The sequence below is a fragment of the Tetrao urogallus genome (genome assembly GCF_951394365.1).
Source record: "Tetrao urogallus genome assembly, chromosome: 1".
Taxonomy (NCBI): Eukaryota; Metazoa; Chordata; class Aves; order Galliformes; family Phasianidae; genus Tetrao; species Tetrao urogallus.
Window position 1 is genome coordinate 71,963,220 of NC_136813.1, and position 15,378 is coordinate 71,978,597.

Below are 15,378 nucleotides of genomic sequence, written 5' to 3' on the forward strand. Positions count from 1 at the left end.
AAATACTAAATGCTAAACTGAGGAAGCGTGGTCTTGACAACTGAGTAGTGACGTGGACTTGAACCAGCTGAAGGAAACAAGCCAGAGAGTTGTGGTCAGTGGAACAGAGTGAGTCAAGTTGGAGGCCTGTATCTTGTGGAGTCCCTCAAGGATCAGTACTGGGACCCGTACTATTCAACATACTCATCAGTGTCTTGGATGAGGCAGTAAAGCGCACTGTGAGCAGGCTTGCTGATGCCACAGAACTGGGAGGAGTGGCTGACATGCCTGAAGGCTGTGCTGCCACCCAGCGAGACCTAGACAGGTGGAGAGTTGGGCGGGGAGAACTTGAATGAAATATAACAAGGGCAAGCATAGGGACTTGTATCTGGGCAAGAACGACCCCACATACCAGTATAGGTTAGGGACTGATCTGTTGGAGAGCAGTGTAGGGGAAAGGGACCTGTGGGTCCTGGTGGACAGCAGGGTGACCATGAGCCAGCACTCTGCCCTTGTGGCCAAGAAGGCCAATGGCACCCTGGCACATACTAGAAGGGGCATGGTTAGGAGGTCAAAAGATGTTATCCTGCTTCTCTGCTCTGCCCTGGTGAGACCGCATCTGGAGTATTGTGTCCAGTTCTGGGCCCCTCTGTTCAAGAAGGACAGGGAAATGCTTGAGAGAGTCCAGCACAGAGCCACAAAGATGATGAAGGGACCAGAGCATCTCCCTTACGAGGAAAGTCTGAGGAAGCTTTGGCTTGGAGGAGACCGAGAGGTGACCTAAGGAACGCTTATAAATATGTCAAGGATGTCTGTCAGGAGGATGGAGCCAGGCTTTTCTTAGTGACATCCAGTGACAGGATAAGGGCAATGGGTACAAGCTGGAACATGAGGGGTTCCACATGAATGCTAGAAAAAAAACGTCATGGTGATGGTAACAGAATATTGGAACGGGCTGTCCAGAGAGGTTGTGGGGTCTCCCTCTCTGGAGACAATCAGAACCTGCCTGGACACATTCCTGTGTGACCTAATCTAGGTGTTCCCAGCAGGGGGATTAGATTAGATGAGCTTTTGAGGTTTCTTCCAATCCCTGACATTTGGTGACTGTGATTCTGTAACTGGTATGGAGAAGAGACAGCAGCTATTAAAATAAAGACTTGGTAAAAAAAAAAAAAAAAAAAGTACTATTTATTTATTTTTTTATTTTATTTATATATTAATAATAATTAGTACAATTTTTAAGCTCATCTTCTCTTTTCTCGTTCTCTTCTCTTCTCCTTTTCTCCTTTTCTCCTTTTCTCCTTTTCTCCTTTTCTCCTTTTCTCCTTTTAAATTTCCCTTTTCATTCCCTTTTTCCTCCCCTGCTCCTTTCCTCTCCTCCCTTCCTTTCTTATCCTTTCTTCTTTTTTCTATTGGCTCCATCGCTGAAGACAAAATTCTCTTATTCTCCTCCATGTCTCACTAGAAAAAGTAGAGTCGCAACTTGAGACTATTCGCAACAAAGAAAAGCTGCCTCCTCCCTACATCCCTCTGCACCAACAGCAAAGGCGGGAGTGCCAGTACCTGTCTGTTGGCCCAAGCGGCCGGGAGAAGTTGTTCATTACGGCCTCAGTGTGACAGCGGGTGAGGATGACCACCGCCTGGCACAGGAAGGGCAGGAACGTGCTCTGCTGCGCAAACGATGTGATGCTGCGCAGGATGTAGAGGATCGGAGGCACCTGAGAGAAGAAGAGGAGAAAGAATGACTTGCTGCATCCGGCACTTTGCAGGGCCCAACCATGGATATTCAGCGCATGAGCAGTGCCTGTCCCTTGACATGCTGCCAAGTCCTAAGCCTGAATTTCATGCCAGCTACCCTGGTCTCCATGCCCTGAGCACAAGGGGCAAACGGCACAAGTCATAGTGCAACAGCCAGCAAAAGTCCAAGACACGTGAAAGAAAGTCTCTTACGTTCCAACTGATGTCCTTCCCGTGCATCTGCAGGAAGGTGGTCATCCACTTCCCAGCAGCACGCACACGCACTCCGTTGGCTTTCTGGATGGTCTCCTTGATGGCTGCCATGAAGTCAACGGTGCGTTCTAGGGGGAAGTTCCTGCACACGATCTGCAGAGAAATGAGAAGCGGGAGAGATCTCATCACTGCTCTGCTGCAGCTGTCTGTACCCTGCTGTTTATATGGAAGGCGGTTGAGCCTTCTCTCAGCTTCTGCACCCATGGTGTTTGCTTACAAGCAAAGCCTACCTCCAAGCAGCCACAATCACACATGCATGCAAGTGTACACACACACACAAACGCACATCATGGAGTCAGCTCCTTGCACTGGGTGCCTGAAGGCCAGACATAGCTCAGAGCCTCCTGCTACTTGCTGAGAAAAGCAGTTTCAGGCTGACAGCTCATTTTGGAAACAGTGTGAGAGGCTGGGAGCAGCACAGGGTTGTGTAGAAGCCTACACACAGAGATCACAGCACCCCTTCTTGGGTCCACGTACCATGGCCATTTTGGATGTGGTCTGGAGCTGAGAGGCGATGCTGCAGGCATGCAGCCCCTCGCACAGGCTCCCGATGTCACCCATCTCGATGTCTGTGTTGGTCACTTTGGCTGGAAAGAGCACAGGGAGAAAAGGGAAGTCATGCTTCTGGAAATGAAACTGCTTTCCATGGGGGAAAGACAGAGGACAGGATGGGGACAAGAAGAGAGCTGTGCACGGTGCCTCTCCCTCCTGTAAACAGGGCCCAGCCCGTGGGCTCTGGTAGTGCTACGGAGGAGGGCAGAGGGCTGGAGCACGCCTGCTCCACTCACCTTGGATTCGCAGAAGGGAGCTCAGACAGGTGACAGCCAGCTGGCGGGATGCAGGCATGGGGTCACACGTCAGAGGCGCCAGCAATCCCACCAAGGAGCCAAAGTGCTCACAGGCATCTCCTCTCTGCAGGGGTGAGAGGCAGGAACAAAGCTGTAGATGGCCCCAGCTCTCCCCAGCTTCTCCCATCTGTGCCTTCCCCACGCCACGACACAGCATGCACAGCTGGGCAGAGCTCGCCTTCCAGCTCAGGGGCACCGGGGAGGGAGCAGGGAGCATGCGGTGGGGCTCTTTACTCACTTGAAGCTCTTCACAAACAGACAGCAGCTGGGAGCAGGTCTGCAGGGCCCTCTTGCGCTCCCACACGTTGGTTGATACCATAGATTTCTGCAGGACCTGGGGTAGAGCATCTGTCTCACTGAGGATTTCTTTTCTTTCCCTTCCTGCCACCCCTCTCCCTGTCCCTCCTTTCCCAGCACTTTCCCTTAAGGCCTGCCCTGTTGCTCCATGTGGCCTCCTGCCTCACTGAGCACCGGCACTGCTGCCCCGCTCTCTGCAGTCACTCCTGCCTCCTAACCCAGGAGCTTTTCCTCGGCTGTGGCCTGCCAGGGGCTGGCTCCTGCTTTCCCCCTGCAGGGCCCATTTCTCTGCCCATTTCAGCTCGCAGTGAGCTGGCACGTCAGCAGGAGATTTCTCCCCCTCTGATCCTCCTCTCAGTCCCCAGATCTCTGCCCCCGCTATTGACAGGCACCATGCTTTCTCTCTTGCCCCACGAATACTCACATGGACTATGTTCTGAAAGAAGCCGCCGCTGGGCTCTGTCTCCAGCAGGACCACCATGAGCCGGCCCAGAGCTCTCAGTGACGTTTGCTGAAGCTGAAAGCAGAAGAGGGGAGTGACGTGTAGCATCACGGCTGCTGCCAGAGCAGAGGTTGTGTGTGCTGAGGTAGGGTTCCGACTGAGAGGTGGCTGGGAAAGTTATGGCAGATTACCTGCAGAAACTGTGCTGCTTGCTGTGACTTCCTGATCTTCAGCATCATCTCTGCTGAAGGGTGTGTCACGATGTTTTTGCAGCACAGGACCAACATCTCACGCAGGTCCTTGCTTTCAGAAGAGGGCTTCAGCTTGCTGAGAGGAGGAAAACAGGAAGAAAAATCAGAAAGGCCCTTTACCTCTCCAGACTGGTTCAGACAACATCTGAGTTTCTCCTAATTGACAGCTACAAAGCCAATACCCCCACCCAGCTCATGCTGCTGAGCACTGCCTTCAGTTCCAGCAGCGCCCACCTCCTCCCCGGCAGCAGTGAACCACCTCCCGCTCTGGAGGGAAGGAGACCCCAGCTCTCCCTCTCTTCCCTGCCAGGGGACAGGAGCACCAGGGCCTTTCTCCCTGCCCAGAACCTCAGCTTTGCTGGGCACAACAGCCCAGCCGTCTCTCCTGTAGATGTGGCTCCTCCCTCCCTGCCCCCTCCAGGCCCTCAGGAGCTACCCGAAATGGGGATCACCATCCTGACCTTGCAACCTCGGCCCTTACCTCAACTGCTCCAGGGCCAGAACCACCTTGAGAGGCACTGGGGAGACAGGCATGCCCGAGTAATACTTCTTCATCAGGTCCTGCAAGTCCCAGAGAGACAGTGTCAAAGTGGGCAAGGGGCACACAAGAGCTGTTCCACCTGGCCCCAAGACAGGCACAACTGCCACCAGCCCCATCACTTTCCCATGGAAGCACTGCAGGATGCAGCAGCTGGTGCACCTAGCCCGCTGCCCAGCCGCTGCCTGCCAGCACCCAAGGTCCCCACCAGCTGGAGACGTGTGGCTGCTGGACACCTGCATGCCCCCAGGGAAGCGAGCCTTGTGGCACAGCCCAGAACTCCTCTGCAGACAGCCCTGTCTCTAGGCACTCACCATCAGGATCTCCAGCAGCTTGCTCTTCAAGGAGGGGTCAAAGGTTGCAGAATCACCCACGGCTTGGTAGGCAGAGCTGCAGTCGGTGATGCTCTGCACCAGAGCAAGGTTGTTGTGCAAGTCCTGAGGAGCAAGAGAGAAGAACGTTCTTTGAACTGCGGGAAGGGACAAGGGCTGCAAGGGACACACATGGGGACAACGCTAAGGGAAGGGCTTGGATCTCTATCTGGGCACAAACAGTTCCCCGAGAGACCTTTGGAAAGGAAAGGCCCATCTCAGCATCCCCCCATGTGGAGAGGCTGCAGCGGGGTGCTCTGACACCCTGGCATGCTTCTTTGAGCTCTCACCCGGCAGCTGCAGCTGTAGAGCATCAGGATGTTGCCCACGATGTCTCCCTCCAGGTGGGCGAGCAGCTGTTCTTTGGAGGCACGCAGTGCCACGCTGCCGTGGGCGAGCATGAGAGCGCTGCGTGTGGCATGAGCTCTCGTGCTGTCCAGCTCCATCTGTGTGGGAAGAAATGCCTTGAGACACTCGCTAACGGCCCCCAGTGCCCCGCGATGCACCTGGGCTCCCAAGGCAGGAGCTGCAGGGAAAATAAGGCCGAAGAATGCCAAGATGGAAACCCGTAACGCTTTACCTTCTTGCGCCTGGAAATCCTGGCATTGCGGCCTTTGCACAGCCTGGACGCAAACATGGTGAGCGTGGCCAGGACTGTGTGGAAGTTGTTCTCAGCAGCATGGCTGAGAAGAGAGATGATTCCCTGCACAAAAGAACAAGGGGCCGTTGGCACAGGCCTGAATCTACAAGTCCTCTCCTGAGCAAAATGGCAGCAGTGAAGAGGTTGAAAGGCCCGGAGCAGGGCCAGGAGAAGGCCTCTGCCCCACGGCCAGAGCGGGGATGCTCACAGGAGCTGGAGGAGAGGAGAGCTCACCTGGGCCTCACGTGGCTCCTCTGCATTTGCCTCCTCCAGGTGCTGCAGCAGCTTCTCCTGGACGTGGAGGACTCCCTTACAGGATCCCAGCACCGTGCCCAGAGCCTTGTACAGGAACGACTGCATGGGAAGGGAAGGAAGAAGCTGAGATGTGGCAGCAGCTTAAACTGCTGGTGGAGGGCCAGGTGGGAAGGAGCCACACTCCCTGGCGGTTGCTGAGAGCAGCTGCGGGGCCAAGCTTTAGCCATCCCCGGGCAGATTGCAGGGAAAGGCCCTTTGGGGGGCATAGACTGGAGAAGCAGCATCAGCATCCCACGTGGGCAGAGCACCAGCCGCAGCCCCAGCCCTAGCTGGACACCTGCAGCTGCACCGCTGGGTAGAGCCGGGGGGAACTCACCTTTTCTGCAGAGCTGCTGGCAGAGCTGCTCAGCCGCTGGCTCAGCTCACAGCTCAGGGCCTCGATCCATGCCTTCTCCTTTATCGTGTCCAGTGACGCCTTCAGGAACTGTTGGAGAACAGGAGAAGACAATGTTCCCTTGCCCTTTGCCTCTTCCCTCATTCCCAAGTTGCTGCAGCCCTCTGGGGAGAGGTGCCTGGAAGAACAGTCCCTCTCCCAGCTCCCCCAGGGTTCCCTCCATTAAAGCCGCCTGCCCTCTTCTCCTCAGACCCCCCTGGGCTTGGCACAGAGCGGAAGAGGCAGCGCCACAAAGGCGCGCGGCCGCTCCGCAGCAGCGCTTGAGAGGCTGTTCCTGCCCCACAGTGGCTCACGTGGGAGCGGGGCTACTTGGGGCAGGCAAGCACTTCTCTGCACCGCGCCTCCCGGCAATGCTGTACCTTTAGCAGACGGCGCTCAAACTCGGCAGTGTCCAGGAAGCTCTCATCTTTCCCTGCACAGCAATAGGAAGACAAAGATCCTTACTTGGGATCAAGGCACAGAAGAAGAGCTGCTGCAAACCTGGCTTGGCCTGGGCACTTGACACAGCCAAGCTGGGACCCGCACCCCCTCCACAATGACCTGTCCCTCCCCACAAACACTGCCTCCACAGCAACACGGAACTAAGTGCTCCAAGGCTGCTGTCTGAGGGGACATGAAGGGCCCATTCGTGTCCTGGAATGGGCAGATCTCTGGTGGGATAGGTCCCTGGGCCTCAGTGCTGACTCCCAGGAATGGGAACAGCAGCAGAGCAAGAATTGGGCTGCAGGCAGTGCTTCCCCTCCGCCATGCTACAGAGCTGCATTTTCACTCCCTCCCTTCCCTGCCTCTGCCTCTTCTTCCCCTCCAGTACTTTACCTTCAAGACACTGCAGCAGCAGGGGGATCTCAGTAGCCCACATGGCCCCCACAGCCCTGTGGAACCTGCTGTGGAGGTTTTTCATCAGCAGTAAGGCAGCAGCTTGGAGTTTGCTGCCTGCAACAGGGCTGCCTGCCACCACCTGAGTGAGAGCAAGAAAAAGCAGGGTCACTTCTGCAGCAAGAGCAACGGCTTCCCTCCAGGATGGAAGCAGCTTGGCTCTTCTCTGGCAGGCAAGGAGCAGCCAGCAGCTTTGCCCATGGCCATGCTGCTTCCTCCTGGGTGCTCGTAGAACCGGCCTCTGGAGCATCTACTCACCAGCAGTCGTGCCAGCAGTATCTGGGGCGTCAGCAGTGGGCCTTGCAAAGAGAAAAAAGTGCTGAGTAAGACTCCAAGACACTGCGTGCCCAGCCACACGCACCTCCGCTGTCCCTTCTGGGTGCTACCACAGGTCAGCAGAGCTCACTGGGGGAGTTTTTGCTCCTACCTTGAAACATGGAGCTGACAAAATGGGGATCCAGATGTTCTATCGGCCGTCCTGTCAGCTCCTCTCTCTCAGCCAGGGCACAGACACAGCGGGAGACTGGGATCAGCATGCCTGTGTACTGCGCTGGCACCACAAACAACAGCAGCCGCGGCCACAGGAGCTGTAGGGAACGAGGCAGTTGAGCAGGTCAGCATTCCTGCCTCTGCTCAGAGAGGAAGAGGACTCTGTGAATTTCCCCGAGTCCTGTGTGCTTCAGAGCACATTGGAGGAGAGACCTGGGGTCTTGGAATGGGACGAGGAACATGTGGTGCAAGGGCAGGGAGCAGCAGCAGGGCAGAGCGTGACTTACTTTGGACATCCCTCTCGCAGAGACGTCCAGTGATCCCAGGATGTCCATGCACAGCTCCTGGAGAGCTCCTTCTTCCTGGGCTTCCCGGGCAGAAAGGTCTCCGGCTGTCTGCACAACAGTGGTGTTGAAACACTGGTTATGCTCAGTTCTCAGGAGCCTCTCAGGAGGCTCAGGTGTGGCCCCAGCGGTGCTTCTGTATACCAGCCTCTGAGCAGCACGGGTCTTCCAAAGGAAGATGCTGCCCACTGTCCTTACCTTTCTGTCTGTGGCGCGGCTGAACTCCCTGAAGATGTGCCCCACCACATCCCAGGCTGAGCAGCTCCGGGTGCTAGAACTGAGCAGATCCTTGATGAAATACAGAATAGCCGTCCTCACCTGCAAGGGGTCAATTAAGAGTGTGATTTTCCTGGTCAGAAGGCAAAGGGAAGCCACCTGCTCATCAGGGCAGCCCTTTGGGCATGAGCAGAGACAGCAAGAGCAGTGGAGAGGCTTTAGCTACTGAGGTGAGGGCCAGGCCTTAGCACCAGGCTGTGCACTTTCCATGCACAGCACAGGGACCTGCCCGCTCCACTCTGCCTGCTCTCCCCACAGGAGCCATCGTGACCGTCTGGTCAAAGCCCCAGCACCTCTCTAGTCACCCCAGCCCTGCCTGTGCTGGCAGCAGCATCACCACCCCGACAGCGCTTTCTTTTCCCAAACCAGCTCACCCGGATGCTGGGGTCGCTGCACAGACGCTGCACAGCCTCGACGACCTGGGGCAGCATCTCCGTCATCATGGGCTCTGCAAGAGATGCACAGAAGCATGAGCGGAGCCACAACGCAGATGGCAGAAGGGAGCCCTGGCAGTCCCAAGGCGTGGTACTGACCAACCCGTGGTACTGACCATCAGAGCGAGCCAGAGCACCCAGCAGACCCAGGGCTGCCACGCATCCAGGCTCCCAGTCATCGCCCAGCTGCGACTGCAGAAACAGGATGGTTTCCTCTGGGCAGATCCGGGCTGCAGGGAGGAAATCCCACGCTATGTTAGCAAGAACCTCACACCCATTCCTGAGGTTTGTGAGAGAGGTTTTGGCCAGGGCACAGCCAAGCATGGCCAAGGCTCCTCTCCTTACCCTGCAGCATGATGCAGTGGGTCAGCTGTGCACGACCAGCCTCGCTGTGCTGCTTGCTGTCGTCATAGAGCTGTGGGAACAAGGTCCATTTGAGAAAATCACATCAGCACTGAGGACGGAAAAGACACTGTGCTGCCCGCTCTCGTCTCCCTGGGCACTCTCGGGATGAGGACAGGCAGACAAAACCCAGCCCGCCCCACAGCATCCCCGGGAGTACGTGCATGGCTCTGGAACAGCCTTGAGCATGCAGGAGCTAAGGCTGAGCCGCCTTATTCAGGGGCTCGGAGCTTTGCAGTCCTCCTGAGACTTAGCCACAAGGGAAACTGCTGTGGGCGCAAGGATAGGCTCCCCTTACCTGGTAGAACACGGCACTGGTGACGTCCAGAAACTTGTCCCCTGGGATTACAGACTCAGTGCCCCCTAAGGCCTCCAGGAAGATAGTGAGGCTCTGCAAGAGAGCAGGAGAGGAAGAAAGGGATGAAGCCACGTCTAGCCACTTGCGAGTGGAGAAACTGTTTCCCAATTGTTTCTCTGCAGGGAGAAGCTCCTGCACAGGCGTTCTTGTTTATCCCCCACCTCCCAGCGGCACCAAGAGAGTCTCTCTGCTCTCAATCGAGCCGTGTTTGGGCATCATTTGCAGGCATTTCCCACCCAGCAGCCCACTTCTCCCCCATCAGATGCAACTGGATGTGGTCCCCCCAATTGTTAGCATAGAGCTCCTCAGGCACTCAGAGCCCCACAGTGGTGGTGAAACTTCCCATCCCCAGGAGATGAGCCCCAGTGATTCTTCGTTCCCTCCTGGCTCCTGTCTGGGTTGTTCCTTCTCTGACTGAAGAGCTCAGGAAGACTCAGACCTCCCTTGAACACCCATCCCTTCTTTCTCCAAGGGCTCCCCATCTCCTCCCTGCATCCCCCTGACCCCTTGTGGCATTTGCACGGGCCCCACGTCTACCCTGACCCCTGCACAATGTCTCTCACCTTGGCCACCCTGCAGGTGTCTTGGATCTCCTGACACGGGTGAACGAGCCAGAGGAGCTGCTCCCAGACCTGCTCTTGGTGCTGCTCCTCTTGCAGGAGAACCTCCAACATGGCAGCCACAGCCCCAAGGACGGCCTGTTTGTCCTGGAGAGGATGGCAGAGGCCCGGCATCAAAGACTGAAGGTCTGCCCTTCCTACACAGAGGGCTTTCCCTTTCCCTTCCCCTTCCCCACACCCCCATGCCCAGCAGGAGATGGGCTCGCTCTGGAGAGCAGGCAGCTTTTCCCCATACCCTCATCCCCAGCTCTTCCTGCCACAATGCTGTGACATGCAGCTGCTCCCTGGCACAGAGCAACTTCAGGGCCCTTTGCAGAGCCAGCCCACTCCCTCTCATCACCCCTCAGCTCTCAGCCCACTGGGCACAGACAGAGCTGCCGACATGGGTGCCCCTGCTGCCATCCTGGGCTGGGAATGCAGCAGTGCTCACCTGTTCCTCCTGGCAGTCTTGCCAGTTCCACACCACAGAGAAGAGCAGCTCGTGAAGGTTTTCATAGATCTGCTCTTTCTTCGTGGCAGTCCAGGGGCATTGCATTCCTGAGGACAAGTAATTCTTGACTCCATCCAGCCACTGTTTCAAAACTGAAAAAACAAAATAATTAAAAAAAAAAATATATATATGTATATATATATATATATTTTTTTTTTTTTTTAAGAGAGTGAGAGAAAACGGAGTCTGTGAGAGTCTGCAGCAGGGCTGCCCTGGGGCCGGCACTCACCAGCACAAGCGATGCGCAGGATCTGGCCACTCTTCACCTGGCCCACCACACTGCGCAGGCCTGCCAGCATCAGCCACACAAAGGGGATGCACTGTGGAGCTGCAGAAAGGAAGGAGAGAGCCACAGTCAGAGCCCCGGCAGCAAGGTAGGTGGACAGCAGCCCTGCAGCCCCCAGCTCAGTGCAGATCACACTCAGAGGGCAGAGACCCCTTTCCCGGTTGTCATAGGTGTCAGGAGGTTGAGGGTACTCTACCATAGGTGCTGAAGAGTTTGCTCAGGGTGATGAGCACCAACTCCTTGCACACGTCCCCCGTGGCCTTCAGGTGGCTCTGGAGCTCAGCCATCACCAAGGTGAAGTGCGTCCGAGCCAGAGCCACCAGGACATTGCTGGCAGCTGTCTTGACATTGCTGGTCACGCCCTGGAAGAGAGTCACTGGTGACACGCGGCCCAGGAGACTGCCTGAGGCCCTTGGAAGAGCTAAGCCCCCACCATCCGCCAGCAGAACACCAGCGTGGGCAGGCGGTTCCCTTTGCCCTTGGGAGTGAGCCCTCACCTGGGCTGCCGTCAGGTCCCGGGACACCTCTGCCAGCAGCCGGTTCACCACTCCGCACGGCGGGCGGCTGCTGTCTTGGCACAGGGCGCTCTCCAGCTCACAGTACGCCTGCGCTCGGTCACCCTGGGGACAAGGATCAGTCACGCTCGCTTTGCCCGCTGCCACCCATCGCTCTGTGGATGTGCTGCCGGGCCTGGCACCCACGGCACCGTGGCCCTGGGCCAGGAGGGCAAGGGTTGGTGGTTGGATGTCCCCAACTCACCTCCTGATCTTGCAGGCGCTGAAGCTGTAAGGTCGCGGCGCAGGTAGGGACAGGGCTTGACACCCTGCTTCTCTCCCTGCGACGTGTACGCCTGGGCACGCAGCCCACACAAGCAAAGAGACCTGGAAGGAAAGAGCAGAGCAGCTGCTGCAGGTGTTGCTTGGAGCCAGGGCCGAGCACCCGGCCAGCTGTGGGAGGAACGCTCCTCCAGCTCCAGAGCGCGAGGCTGCGTGTGGTTGGCGGGGACAGGGGAGGGAGCTTTCCCCTTGCTGGGGTGCTGGGGAAACCATGGTGGGCAGCTGCACTCGGCAGAGCAAGGACAGTGCTGCTGGCACGTCCTAAACAGACACTGGAGGCACACGTGTGCTCAGGCAGTGTTGTGGTGTCCAGAGAGGTGGAGAGACTCACCTCGAAGGGCTCTCAGCCTCTCCATGATAGCAGGATGCCTCCAGATAGACGCAAAGCTCTCTCTGGTTCCACTTCCTGCGGGTCCCACAAGCGGACTGAGCCACCGCTCCCACCGCTCCACAAGGGTGGATGAGGCAGCCACTGTGACACCACACTGCAGTGTCACCTCACAGAGAATGAATGATGCGCTCCAGGCTGGGGACCAGACAGGTCCCCATGGCAACCCTGCAGGCCCTCAAACACAGCACGTTTGTGTGATGCAATCGGCTCTGGGGTTCCGGTTCCATGCTGACGCAGGGAATCACCTCAGCAGGTGATGGAGAGCCCCTGCCTGGGAGCAGCTGCTGGGCACCATTGCCTGGCATTGTCTTAGTGACTGGGGACTCCATGCTGGGAGGCACTGAGGCCCCCATCTGCTGCCCAACAACCTCTCCACAGAGCTCTGCTGTCTACTGGGGGCACGTGTCAGAGATGTTAAGGAGACTCCACCGCATCTGATCAAAAACGAATACATTAATACTAGAAAAAAAAACTTCTTTATGGTGTATGTAACAGAACAGCGGAACGGGCTGCCCAGAGAGGTTGTGGGGTCTCCCTCTCTGGAGACATTCAGAACCTGCCTGGACACATTCGTGTGTGACCTAATCTAGGTGTTCCTGCTAAGGCAGGGGGATTGGACTGGATGATCTTTCAAGTTCCCTTCCAATCCCTGACATTTAGTGAAACTGTGAATACACAGGGTGTATGTTGGTCCTGTCAGGAATTCGGTGTAAATCAGACAGACAAAGTATTGTGTAAGGGGCTGCAGCTGAGTGAGTAAGGAGAGGGGCATTATCAAGCTTGAGGATTCTTTGGCATTTTGTGGTGACAAATACGGCAAATACAAATATGAAATCCATTAGGTCAGTTAGCAGCAGAAGAAACACTTGGGTCCATATTTAGGGTCATTATCAAATCTGCTTCAAACGTAGATGCAGTCAGCTTAATGCAATGCCTCTCCTCCCGTCAGTATGTATGTATGCACGTGCATACACAAGCACAGAAAACACGCATACCAATTATTTGCATGTGGAAATGCAGCCAGGTAAGCTCTGCAATGGCATGAAGGCACACAAATAGGCATGTGTGAAAATGAGTGTAAAAAAAGCTCCCTTTAAACATTGGATTTGGAGACTGACCTCCCAGTGCTATTCCCTTGGCCTAATTCCCTATGGCGAACACCAGCAGGAGCAGATTTCCAGCCCAGCTGCAGCAGCTGACAGCTCTGCCTGTGGCCTGGATTTAAATTGCTCTGCTGTTAGTGGTAGGGGGATAGGGTTGGCTTGTGGGAGCAAAGCCTGGGGGTAAGTAGGGCTACCAGCACATTGCTGGTGGAGCATAGGTCTGTGTCCAGATGTATGCATGTTACAGACAGCAGAAACCTGGTGTTAAACTCTCTCTCCATCATCTACAGATGGTGGAGTTAACCTGGTTATCTAACCAGGTTCTAACCTGGTTATCTGGCTTTTGCTCAGTCAGGGGATGATACTGCCTTCTTGCCAGGCCCCTTGATCTGGATGGGGACAGGACTCCCCAGGTCTCTCCATGGGCCCCCTTCCTCTGCTTCAGACAACTTCTGGAGGAAGCCATTTGGCTGGCTGCTGCCAATTGCTTCATTTTCCTCTTCCATTGTCTGCGGTGGGGGAGATGGCCAAGTATCTCATAAACAGCAGTGTTAAAGATGATCTCAGAGTGCCAGCTGTGAGTGGAAAAAAGGCAGCAGCAGGCAGCTGGAGGAGGAGGGCTGGGCAGCCCCATCCCAGCCTGGGGGCAGGAGCAGCCCATCAGGATGAGTAGGCAGCAGGGTAGGTCCTGGCCATCCTTTTCTGGCTTGAAGGGCCTGTGCAGAGTTTAAGGGCTCTTCACAGTGAAGCAGCTGGGCAACACCTGCAAGCAGTTTACTTCAGTCCTTACTGGCTTATTTTGGGAATCTGACTGGGTGCCAGGCTGGAGGCTTCTGAGGAAGTAAATACTTCAAGACAAAATACTCAAGTGTTTTGCCTAAGCCGTGCCTGTCGGCAGGGGCAGAAAATACAACAAAGCAAAGTGTGCATTCAGTGAGAGCCTGGCAAGATGGAACGTGGAGCTAAGAGACGCATCCTGAGGCCAGGATGGAGGTGGCTGGGTGCCAGCAGGGCATCTTCAGCCAGGCTTGTTGCTACTTGCAAGGCCAAAGCCCAGGCCTAACAGAACTCAGAAACTCTACGGTAAAATAAGGAGTCCAAGAAAGACCATGTAAGACCAAAGTGCTCCTGTATTTATCACAGATAGATATACACGCAGAGTGAGCTAATAAGGCACTACAATACTCATGATAAATACTAAATGCTAAACTGAGGAAGCGTGGTCTTGACAACTGAGTAGTGACGTGGACTTGAACCAGCTGAAGGAAACAAGCCAGAGAGTTGTGGTCAGTGGAACAGAGTGAGTCAAGTTGGAGGCCTGTATCTTGTGGAGTCCCTCAAGGATCAGTACTGGGACCCGTACTATTCAACATACTCATCAGTGTCTTGGATGAGGCAGTAAAGCGCACTGTGAGCAGGCTTGCTGATGCCACAGAACTGGGAGGAGTGGCTGACATGCCTGAAGGCTGTGCTGCCACCCAGCGAGACCTAGACAGGTGGAGAGTTGGGCGGGGAGAACTTGAATGAAATATAACAAGGGCAAGCATAGGGACTTGTATCTGGGCAAGAACGACCCCACATACCAGTATAGGTTAGGGACTGATCTGTTGGAGAGCAGTGTAGGAAAGGGACCTGTGGGTCCTGGTGGACAGCAGGGTGACCATGAGCCAGCACTCTGCCCTTGTGGCCAAGAAGGCCAATGGCACCCTGGCACATACTAGAAGGGGCATGGTTAGGAGGTCAAAAGATGTTATCCTGCTTCTCTGCTCTGCCCTGGTGAGACCGCATCTGGAGTATTGTGTCCAGTTCTGGGCCCCTCTGTTCAAGAAGGACAGGGAAATGCTTGAGAGAGTCCAGCACAGAGCCACAAAGATGATGAAGGGACCAGAGCATCTCCCTTACGAGGAAAGTCTGAGGAAGCTTTGGCTTGGAGGAGACCGAGAGGTGACCTAAGGAACGCTTATAAATATGTCAAGGATGTCTGTCAGGAGGATGGAGCCAGGCTTTTCTTAGTGACATCCAGTGACAGGATAAGGGCAATGGGTACAAGCTGGAACATGAGGGGTTCCACATGAATGCTAGAAAAAAAACGTCATGGTGATGGTAACAGAATATTGGAACGGGCTGTCCAGAGAGGTTGTGGGGTCTCCCTCTCTGGAGACAATCAGAACCTGCCTGGACACATTCCTGTGTGACCTAATCTAGGTGTTCCCAGCAGGGGGATTAGATTAGATGAGCTTTTGAGGTTTCTTCCAATCCCTGACATTTGGTGACTGTGATTCTGTAACTGGTATGGAGAAGAGACAGCAGCTATTAAAATAAAGACTTGGTAAAAAAAAAAAAAAAAAAAGTACTATTTATTTATTTTTTTATTTTATTTATATATTA

At 55.3% G+C, this 15,378-nt stretch overlaps 1 protein-coding gene across 1 annotated transcript; it reads right to left on the bottom strand.

Annotated features, from left to right (window-relative positions):
* Positions 1-1,388: 1,388 nt before the first annotated feature.
* LOC306955323 (maestro heat-like repeat-containing protein family member 2B) lies at positions 1,389-13,496 on the bottom strand (the record flags this gene model as incomplete). Its single annotated transcript, XM_079546591.1, is given in 33 exon segments — positions 1,389-1,440; positions 1,543-1,697; positions 1,930-2,082; positions 2,467-2,576; positions 2,778-2,901; positions 3,076-3,171; positions 3,559-3,651; positions 3,768-3,903; positions 4,309-4,388; positions 4,680-4,802; positions 5,027-5,182; positions 5,317-5,439; positions 5,611-5,730; positions 6,008-6,115; positions 6,445-6,497; positions 6,902-7,043; positions 7,220-7,260; positions 7,389-7,548; positions 7,738-7,845; positions 7,993-8,112; positions 8,445-8,518; positions 8,621-8,734; positions 8,850-8,919; positions 9,205-9,297; positions 9,828-9,971; positions 10,315-10,466; positions 10,604-10,702; positions 10,857-11,022; positions 11,158-11,280; positions 11,420-11,541; positions 11,828-11,918; positions 11,920-11,981; positions 13,367-13,496. Coding segments are annotated over 33 exon segments (3,693 nt in total).
* Positions 13,497-15,378: the final 1,882 nt, after the last annotated feature.